Here is an 11182-nt window from a genome sequence, read left to right on the forward strand (position 1 = left end):
TCACACCAGTGACCAAGACTGTGTCTCCACAAAAATAACAGACATGTGCTCTTTAAAAAAGGCATTCCAAGCATCCTTTCCCCCCAATGGTTTCCAGTAGTCAGATGCTTCAAAGGAAAATATATCTTGATGCTTTACATGGAAACAGTGACATTTGAAAAGTATTTTCACAGGTTTACTTTCTGACATTGCTCTCTGCAATGCAATCTCCACTTCCTTTATGCAGACATCATCTTTGTAGAGCAATACAAAAACAAATTGCAGTTTAAATAGATCCTACAGCTGCTAACCTGCTTTCAAGCACCCAATTCCTTAATCTCTGAAATAAGAATTACACCAAATATTGCTATGAGGTCAGACATCAAAACTATGAGCTATCTATAAAAAAATAAACCACACAGTAGCATTTACCTGTATCTGCAACAATCCACAAAGTACAAAGTCTCCACATGATGTCTCCAAATAATTGAGCAACTTTCTGAGGAACTCAGCCTTTGGGTGTGTGAAATTGCCCGTGTCCTGCTCCCCACCACTGCAGCAGGTGATCTAATAAAATATATTGCCTCTCCTTATAAAACCTTTGTCATGTCCATAAATTTAGAGCAACACAGCTACAGCAACAGCATTCATAACCTGCAAGGCAACCTTTGTGTTTGTCATATGCCATCCATTTGTGGATTTAGCTATTGTTGGAAGCTATGCTCCTGTGACAATTACAGGAGCACAGACCTGTTCTATCAGTGACTAAGAAAGGTACACAAAATAAAAGGAATACCCTTTGGTTTCAAAGTCACCTTTGATAGGACACCAGAGAAAAAGCCTGAAGCCACCCTATTCCTCCAAACTTTATGAACAGACTACTCAAAGATACTGCCAGAATACAAAATCAAATCCTTGAGTGCAGCAGTCCAGATTTCTTCATCTCACAATTAGATGCAAGGTCAGATGCTAAGTGCAGCAGAAATCATTCTGAGGATAATTCATACATGATGCAGTTAACACAGCTGATCACTAAAGCAAAGGCTACTGGACTCATGACACCACAGTGTGAAACTGGAACAATGGCTCCACCACAATCCTTCAGATTGCAGCATGAGATCTTGAAGATGCAAAATCTTTTTGACTGACTTCTTTTATGCATTTACTGCTTTAGTCTCCTTCCTCAATCCCAAAGTAAACATTTTCAACCAAAAGCCACTACTGTATTTGCACTCAGTAGCTAAAAACCCAAGGAAACCATTGAAATGGCACAAAACCTCATTGCCAATTACTCCCCAAAACACGTCACACTGACGAAGGCGCTGGACAACTTGTGCTCAGGTTCAAACACTTACTACTCAAGTGCTCTCATCATCATCTCCTCATCCTCCTACTCATGATTAGACACAGGTTCCCTGCTAGTTTTCCAAAATGGACCTCTCTTCTCAGCCTTCCCTTGGTGAGAACAGCACTGAGCTGGAAAGTTCAGTCTTCCCTGAGCCCTGGAACAGCAGGCTCCAACCAAGGGGGAAAAGCACTGACTGTACCAGAGACTAGGGACAGAACTACTGACTCCAGACCAGATTGGTCACATCTGACTGGGAAAGAAGTCCTGTGCTCCAAACACTACTGACTCCAGACCAGATCGGTCACATCTGACTGGGAAAGAAGTCCTGTGCTCCAAACACTACTGACTCCAGACCAGACTGGTCACATCTGACTGGGAAGGAAGCCCTGTGCTCCAAACACTACTGACTCCAGACCAGATTGGTCATATCTGACTGGGAAAGAAGCCCTGTGTTCCAAACACGTTTATTTCATATACATACATCAGACACCTCCTGCACCATCCTCCTGTTCTACTCACACTAATGTGATTCTACTAAGTAGATCGGTGTATAACAATAAATTGAAAGATAATATAATCTCTGACCATATTCAGAGATTTCTATCAAAGCAGAAGTATTCTCAAGTAGGAAAAAAAGTACCTCTATACATATTTTTTTAAAAATAAGTCAGTATTTCTGCTAGAGTAGTACGTATCAAAAACCAAACCATACCTGCTCTTAAGTAGCACATTCAGTGATTAAACTTACATATACAAATGGTAAATTTCAATACTGTTCATTTTGCTAGTGCTGTCACTCACTATTTTGATCCATTATCTCTGCCCAAATTAGGCTCATTTGGATCAGCTTTCACTGTTTGGTCAGTCTGGCCACACCATCTATTTCAGACAATAGGTAACTATGTTTATTCTGAAGTTGTGAAGTTCATTTACCATCATCCACAGTAGCCAATTGCAGATTTCTAAAAACAGGCTTTGCAAATGCATTCAAGAACACAATACAAGTTTTCTAGGAAAGCTTCACTGTGTACAGTTTTAAATACAAATCCAACAAGATTTAAAAATAAAATCAGTTTTATTAAACTTAGGCTGGGTACTCTCAAAGAAGAGCCAGCATTGTTTAATGGACTAAGGCTTGCCAAATGGATCATACATTTTCCTCAAATACCAACAAGAGTTCAACACAGGAGATATAATAAAAGGTGTACACATCACTATGCACTGTTTATAGAAGACTCTTTTATAGAACCTTTTAAAAGAAAGCAAAGGGCAATGAGATTTCCATAGAACAGGAAAATACAGGGAGAAAACAAGTTTTCAAAATGAGTAGCAGTGTATAGTGTTCATTGTAATGCATTATTGACATGAAAAACATACAGCAGCTAGAAAAGGAAAATTCTTGCTCATCTGGAGCTGGAAGCTTGGAGCCTGAAAAAAGCCACATATTCAACATAAGTTATTGGAAGAACTAGTGATGATTTTAGGCAGCAATACTGCCAGGTTCTATGCCCAGATTTACTCAGAGCATATGCTGAAGTCACATTTGCAAAGCCAACCAGAAAGCTGAAAGGAACCTAAAACTACCAACCACCTCTTTCCACCAGTGCCAGTAAAAATACCACTAATGCAGCAGTATTGAAAGTTTTGTTGGAAATACATGAACTACAACAGAGTCTTAAATCATCTTTCCATTTAGTACTTCCATTTTCAGTCCGTACGACAGGAAAAAAAAATGCAACTTAATGGAAATCTCCACAAAATATAATGTTCTAGCAGACATGACCACTTACAAAGACATATTGGTCTACACAACTGAAACAGAAAAGTGTTCACCAGGAGCCAGATGGGACCACAGTAAAACTCTACCTAAACTACCTGCCCTTCAAAGCATTTCAGTTTAAAAGCTGCTTTCACTGTATGGTGACCAGCAATAAACTGACAGAAGTCAGTTAAACTACATTTAAGGAAACTGCTTTAAGGACACACATAGAGATTTATTTCCTCTAAAAAGAAAATTTAAATCTTTCTTTACTTGCTATAAAACTGCAACTAATGCATAATATAGGCCTCAGCTGTATCAATGATTACTCTTGCTCTTTTACCATTCTGCAGAATTCCAGGTTTTAAAAGTTCTGTTCTGAACTAGGTACCAAGTATACTTCAGCAAACAACAACCTTGCCTTACCTTCTCTATGGAATTTGCAGTAAGCATAGATCATTTTGTAACCCAGTTCAGGAAACAGAAATTTCAAATTTGTGAAGAAAAGACAATGAAGAACAATTTCAAACAAAACCCTTCCAATTGCATTTGTGCTGCACACTAGAAGTTTAGAGTTATTTCTGGCAGCACACCAGACCAGCAAAGTAACATTTTTGTATCACCCTCTGGAGTGCAATCAGTTTCCACTTCTTTCTCCCATACTTCACCTGGTGTCAGCACCTTTCTTTACCATGATAAAAAAAAAAGTAAAAACACACAACACCAACTCACACACTTAGCAAAGAAGCAGACTAGTTTTGGACTAAACTGAAATTGTTTTTACTATTCTTCTTTTACATAAAACAGCTTTGCCTGGAGAATTTTCAATATGTGAAACTAAGAGCAGATTATTTCTTTTGCCTGAATATTGACGGTGTTTTCTTTTAATGAGCCTTGCCTAAAGATTACTCACAGAGACAAGAGAGCTGTACTTCAATTCCCCACATTAACTTGTGCATTGATTCCACAAACATGTGCTTGTTACAAGCAGTTCAGCTGGAAAGACTAACCCAAAATGGACTGACACATCATCTCACATCCCACTGAGCAGCCAGCCCCCTGTTCTCCACCAGGCTGTCACCAGCATTTGGGCAGGAGCCCCAGAGAGATGTCACATCACCTCCCCAGCAGCAGTTCCATGAGCTCCCATACAGAGCCATAACATCAGGAGCAGCACACACCAACACATAACACCATCACAGCCTGGTAAGCACAACATCCCCATTCTCCTCTGAAGTCTTCTAACACTTATCATGAAACAGCTACAAGTGAAGGAGACTTGTAATACATGATAGCAGGGAAAAGGTTTGGCAATTAGAAGGACAATTTATTAGGAGTATTTGAAGTAAAATTCAACATTTTCCTCTGTAACCAGTATTGCTACGGAGCATTTTCAAATCAGACTCAATTACTTAGACACGTGTTTTTATTTCTCATGTTAGAAAATTTGAAAGGTAAAATAAGGTGGTGCAGCTATTTTTAAAAGGGGAAAAAGTTTCTGTATATTATTCAACCAAAAAAAAGCTCCATACAAACTGTGTTCTTCTCCAGGTTTGTGGGAAGCCATGGGAAGGTAGGGCAGGAGAGGCACAGCAGGGAAACAACAGTGGCTCCTCACCTGCAGGTTTAAATACAGGCAGGTACAAAAGCAGCTTCACTCCCACATTAATCCCAAGGGAGATTCCAACAGCCCAAGAACACAAAGTAGCTGTATTGAATTCCCAAGGACTGGCAGGGCAAGGTGGGGTGGGAGAGAGAGGCAGGCACCAACAACAAATAACACAGCTGACAGTTCAGCAAGGCTGATGTGACTTCAGTCTCTGCTACATTTAATTTGAGCTATGACTAGAAATCAATTTTTTATTAATTGAACACAAAAAGCACACATCTTCTGCTCTCTCTCACCACTACAGCACTCTGAAAACCTAAACATGCCTGGATGTTTAAAGAGCTGGCACATGGATTTCTCCACTGCTGAGTGGAAGCAGGCATGAACTGTCAGAAGCAATTCTAGATGAAAGGTCAAAGCAAAGAAAGGAATAATATCTGTTTCACAAAATACATTTGCTCTCTCTAGTAATGAGAGCAAATGACTCTATCCAGTGGTTCAATAACCTCCTTCTATAATAGTTCCACATGAGCTGCCCTGGCATGGCAAGGAGCAGCCCTCATTACAAAGTATTTCCAATCACATGCCTGAGGCAGAGCCCAGAGACGTCACTTAGGGCAAAGCATCCACTGAAACAGGTGCTGGGAGAAAAATGTTTCTGCTTTTTATGGAAGTGGAGAAAAAAGGCTTTTAGGCTGGAGTGGCCTGAAGCAGGATGCCAACTAACTCGCTCTTGTTTTCTGACCTCCAACAGCAAACATGAAACCCTGAACCAGAGTCAAGAAAAAACTTGTACATGCCCTTCCAGAGAGCATTCCTGAATTATACACACTCCCAGACTGTTTCTAATTTTTAGAGGCTGACAACATAATTGCTAAGATGGTCATAAATAGCTTTGTCTAAAAAAATTGGATTCTCATTCCTGCACTCTCCATTCACAGGGTAAATTTTTAAAAGATTTATGCTTTTACTATCAAAATAATTCACTAAACTATCCAGAGGCCTTGGGGGCAAAACAGCTGTCAGATCCCATATCAGGTGGGCAGAAACAGCCTGTCCAAAAATTACTTGCAACTGTCACAAATAAAGTGCAAGCTAAAGACCACACTTCTATCAGACAGATGACTCAGTCCATCTGTTAGTATACTTAAGAACACGGAAAGTAACCTGAATTTTTGTATCCACCTGAAAAAAAAAAAAACCCTGCCCACACCACCAATTTTTCTCTTGAGATACAAGCAATTTTAGGAACTGTGTTGCTTGCAGTTATGCATATCCAGTCTAATTTAACTGCCTGCTTGCACTTCCAACATTTTGTCAAATATTTCTCAACTAAATTAAGCCTCCTATTTCAAATACACCATTCGGGCAAGTATTAAAACTAAAGGCACAATTCCAAAGATTTACCTTACGTATCCAAGAATAACTTAATGCCACCATCAAATTGATGGCCTTGCTGCTGTGCTGTTTCACCACCTTAAATAACTGCAGTTATTGCAGCAGACTGAACTGTACCATTGTCTCTAATAATGCTCTTGGTGTACCCACTTTCCTGGAAACCCCAGGAAATGTGTGTGGGTTCCTTCAAGCATTCCTAGCCCTAATGGAGGTACATGTTTTGTTACTTGTGCTGTGGGCTTTCACTCAGTAAACACTGAGTATGGGATTAGTTTTCTTAACACAACACTTAAAATACAATGAAGGCTTACCAACCCAGGCATAAAAAAATGCTGAGTTTTAAATAATAACATGAAGTGTACTCTGTAGCAATATATTTGAGCAGAAAAGCTGCTGATTGGAAGTAAATGGAAATTTCAGTGTGGCTTAGAGACCACAAATTTAGCTACCTTTTTAGCTTGAAAACACAAGCAAGAATACAACGTGACTTTTCAGAAAAGGCAAAATCTATAGTGATTTAGCTGTTTGCCCTACCTAAACATGGAATGAAATTCACATACATATGACATGCATAGTAGCCCATCATAAACATGAAGTATTATACTGGGCTCTGGAAATACTCAAATTTAAAATTTCTTAAAAATGCTGTTTCTTTCCCAGTTCTTGGGAATGTGGGTAATGAAACCCGACTAAGCAGTCTGCTTTCTGACCAGCACACTAATGAAAAACAATTCTTTCCCACACAAAGAAATGGATGTAGTAATCCCAAGAGAAGGCTGTACAGTTTGATTTTTAAAAAGTCAGTATCTTGTAAAGCTCATTTATTTTTATTGGAGTTAACACTCAAAATGAGCCTGATATGCAAAAAAAAAAATAAAAAAAGAAGGTAATTCAGTTAACCTTCACTGCAGAATCCCAGCTCTAGCAGCAGAGTTGTGTTTACCAGCTTCTGTAACACAGACTTCAACATATGCTACAATAAAAGTCTGTTCACACACGTTCTTCTTGTACAAACAGGATGGGAAGTCATGCTTTTACTAGAACAGGGGCACCAAACTCTGCTGTTACCTGCATCTCCACCACCTTCCAGCCAGCTGGTGAATGGAAACTCCACTGAATATGCCCATTCCTGGATACCTATTATATTATAAGTGCTCTCAGGAAAGTGGATTAGGGGCAGCACTTCTGTCAGCTAAGCAGAGCACAAAGAGAGCAACAGGTGTCCGTGGGAATCAGCTGTTTACCTAGGGCAGGAGACACAGATACACACAGCCCTATTCAAGCTGGCTCCTCAACCAAGTAACTTCATACTCAGGCTAGAGCATTTCACTGGGATATTTAATATTCAGGGTTTCTCTGCAACCTAAAACCCCTAGCAGATGTTATTCAAATAGCATATCATTTCAATTTGAATACAAAGCAGACTTCTGCAAGAATTAATTCTTGTGCAGCGTCGGTGTTTGTGTCTTACAGAACTGCTGATTATCTGAACATTCAAAGATGCTCTTCGCAACGATCTTTAGTATTATCTGACACAAGGAAAATCAGTTTCCTCTTTGGTAACTGACCAGCTAAACATCCAGACAAAACACAAGATCTTCACACAAAATCATCAGAATTAGTTCAGGCTCATGATGGCTGAAGAAAAGCCAACACATAGGAGAGAAAGTGAGGGTGCTTCCTCCCCAACCCTGCCCCAGTTCATATATTCATTTTTTTGATTCTTTGGAGCACCAACTGCACACTTACCTGCCCAACAGCAGTGACAGAATGCAGTTTACTCACTCCACGAAGCCACCAATATTGTGCCAAAAGTATATTTTTAGTATGAACTGCTAAGATTTAACAGCATCTGCAAACACAGGAGCTGTGTATGAAATGCTGGTTGCTTGCCCCATCTACCCTGTCACTCCTCACCCATCAGACCTTGCCTTGACCAGCAAATGCACATTAAAAGTCATTGCCTGAACAATATACAGCATGAAGATATTGTTTAAACATGTTTCAGAAATATACCATCAACCATAGTCTAAACAAGCCCAAAGAGAGAGCAGAGCAGTGAAAGCTTGCCATCGTACTGGAGTCGGACCAATTAAACAAAACTGAGTGAGTTTAATAGTGCCTCTATAGAGAGAAAATACTTCTTTAACCACATCATTTTTTTAGCCTGTGAAGTTTAATTGGTACAGCTTGTTTCTTTTTTTCCAGAGGGCTGGAACCAAGCGTTCTGGAAGTCAGTTTCCTTTGAAACACCCCACGACCACTCATCAGAGCAGCCCTCCAAATCACAACTGCATCTCCCCCTCAGCAGCCTGATGCTCTCCAGGCAGGGCAGAAAGCTCCAAGGCCAGCAATAGAATTCATTTACCTACATTTACTCACTGCTGCAAGTCAGCTATTCAAACACCTAAATAAGCAACCTAAGGGTAGGTTCAACCTAGACACTTTCCTGTTGTGCTGGTTGAGAGAAATACTTGTGCTCCCTCCAAGCTGGCACAAGTCCTAGCACACATACAGTTACACAGTGAACAGTGAGCAGCCTTGCTGCTCTAGCTCTCTTCACTCAGCATCACCCTCACAATTAAAGAACCTTTTGCCAGCACGAAACCCAAACTTCCATGGGGCTTCCCAAGGTATTCGTGCCAAGCCTTGCTCCATTAGCAGCATTCGCTGTGCTGAAGGCTGTCAAGGTAATTAAAAAGAACACCTCTGCTTAAAGGATCTGGATACAAACTTGTAGGTTTTCCCAGCTGTAACTTTTCGTTTGCAGGATATCTGACTTCTACACGAGCAACATGAATAACTGAAAATAAATTATCACAAGACAAAACAAAGCTTAAAATAACGCGGGACATAAATACCTACAGTTAACAAAGAAAACTAGAGGGAAATACAGGAACACAATTCTAAACAAAACAGCAGGGAGATTGTTCCCATGCTTCCCGCTGCAACGCTACCCTTCCCACTGAAGGTGCACTGAAAGAGGGAATCCTCACAGCACAAAAAAATTTTATTAGGATTTTCCCGTAATTGACAAGGAATTCTAATGGCTCGTCAGTTTTACGCAGCAGAGGAATTCGCCGACTTTGATCACGGCAAACCTCGCCGGACCCCTACTCCAAAGGACCTTACAGTCGTGTCTTTAAGACAAAGAACCTTCATATCCAACTGCAAGGCAGACAATAACTTCCAGGCGGAAAAAAAAAAAAAAAAGGGGAAGGCGTGAGTAACTGGTTTCCCCAGCTGTCTGAGAGAGGGGCAGGCCTACAGGGAGCACGGCGTCCCCGGGCAGCCGGACCAGCGCTCGCTCGGCCACCGAGCCGCATTTCTCACCGGGTCCTGCACCAATCCAGAAAGGAGATTATGGAAACAGAACAGGCGCTAAAAGCGAGCTGGGGGGAGGACGGCGGGGGGGAAGGGGGGAGGCAGAAAATCGCCTTCAAATGAATGAGCCGGCGGGGAGCGGGAGTTCCCGGCGGGAAGGCGGCAGGCACCCACCTCCCTGCCTGCCGCCCCCAGCCGCGGCCACCTCTGTGTTTACATCCCGAACCTCCAAACGCGACACTTCCCCGGCTGCCGAGAGGGGGATCCCCCCTCCCCGCTTCCCCCCCGGCGCCTCTTTATTGATTACCCAGGGAAAAGCCCAGCTGCTGCTGCAATGCAACACGCGCCGGCTAAGGCGGAGGGAAAGGGGGAGAAAAAAAAAAAAAAAATCACCACCGGCAGAGAAAGAAAGGAGCCGGGCGCCCGGGGCTCACGCCGTGCCCGGCCCGGGGGAGGCGCCGCAGCGGGGCCGCCCCCCGCCCCGGACTCGGGCCCCGCCGCCGCCCCCCGACCGCAACTTCGCCGCCGCCGCGGGGGGACGGGGACGGCGGGCCGCCCTTCCCCCGCCGCCACTAACAATGGGCCCTTCCCCCACCGCGGGGCTCCCCTCGGCCCGGCCCCCTCCCCCGCCGCCGGCCGATCCCCCCGGCTCCCACTGCCGTTCCCGTTCCCGGCCGTGCGCCGTCCGAGCCGGGGGGCGCGGAGCATCGCCCCCCACCCCGCGCCCGCCGCCCGCTCCGGAGCCGGCCGCTCACCTCATGGTGCTGCCCGCGGTCGGGGAGCCGCTCCCGCTGCCTCGCTCCCTGCTGCGCTGCCTCCCCCGCCCCGCTCCGCCGCTCGCCGCGTCCCCGCAGAGCGAGACCCCCGGAGAGCGAGACCCCCGCCCGGCAGCACCGCCCGCCCGCCCGCTCCGCCGCTCCCTCCGCCGCCGGGCCGGGCCAGACCACCGCGGGGAGCCGGGGGTGGGAGGGGACGGGAGAGGTGGGGGAAAGGGGCGGGGAGGAGCGAACCACCGCGCGGGAAGGGCGGGGGGAAAGGAGGAGGAGGAGACCGAGAGCGGGCGGGCGGGGGCGGCCGGAGACACCGGCGGGGCCGCGGGAGCGGCGGCGGCGGCCGGGGGTGCGGGAGCGGCGGCGGGCGGGAGGAAAGAGAGAGGGAGGGAGGAAGGGGCGGGCGGCGGAGGAGGAGGCCGCGCCCACCGCCGCGCTGTGCCCGGGCGGCTCGCTGGGGCTCGGCGGCCCCGGCGCGGGGTGGCGGGGGTGGAGGGACGGGGCGGCCGCAGGTGAAGCGGCGGCTCCTCGGGGGAACCGCCCGCCCGCGGCAGCGTCTTCCCCGGCGGCCTCGGGAGTCGCCCCGGAGCGGGAGGGGCGGGATGGGCTCCCGGAGAGCCGCGTCCCGGCCGGCGGAGCCTCCCGGCGTGTGAACAGCTCTCCCCGCCCGCTGAGCCTGCCCCGCTCGGCCCCACGCTGCCCGCACCCGGCTCGGTCCGGCCCGCAGTCCTCGCCCGGTGCGGCGCTGCCGGTGCGGAGGGAACACGGAGCCCCCCTGCCCGAGTTCGGCAGGTACCTGCGGGCAGCGGCCCCTCGGTGCCCCGGGAGCCGGTGGCCTAAGCCTGTCTCAGGAATTCTGCAGGAATGTTCTTTCTGCATGTTTGGGTAGCCCCGCGCCTGCCCTGAATGCGGGTTTACGTTCTGCTGTCGGTACCCGCAGCGGACCCATCGCACTGTGCAAGTAACTTTAACCCAGCTCCTTACTGTCAACTAGC

The 11182-nt window shown here is 46.0% G+C and overlaps 1 protein-coding gene across 6 annotated transcripts in view; it reads right to left on the reverse strand.

Moving 5' to 3' along the window:
• ENAH (ENAH actin regulator) overlaps window positions 1–10562 on the reverse strand; it is a 93166-nt gene extending 82604 nt beyond the window's left edge. For all 6 annotated transcript variants that reach the window (XM_054629894.2, XM_054629893.2, XM_054629892.2 and 3 more), the window contains exon 1: window positions 10173–10562. In XM_054629894.2, the coding sequence (XP_054485869.1) occupies window positions 10173–10177 (5 nt within the window). In that variant the 5' untranslated portion in view covers window positions 10178–10562. The remainder of the gene's footprint in view (window positions 1–10172) is intronic.
• Between the last annotated feature and the right edge of the window lie 620 nt (window positions 10563–11182).

This window comes from Agelaius phoeniceus, chromosome 3 (genome assembly GCF_051311805.1).
Source record: "Agelaius phoeniceus isolate bAgePho1 chromosome 3, bAgePho1.hap1, whole genome shotgun sequence".
Classification (NCBI taxonomy): domain Eukaryota; kingdom Metazoa; phylum Chordata; class Aves; order Passeriformes; family Icteridae; genus Agelaius; species Agelaius phoeniceus.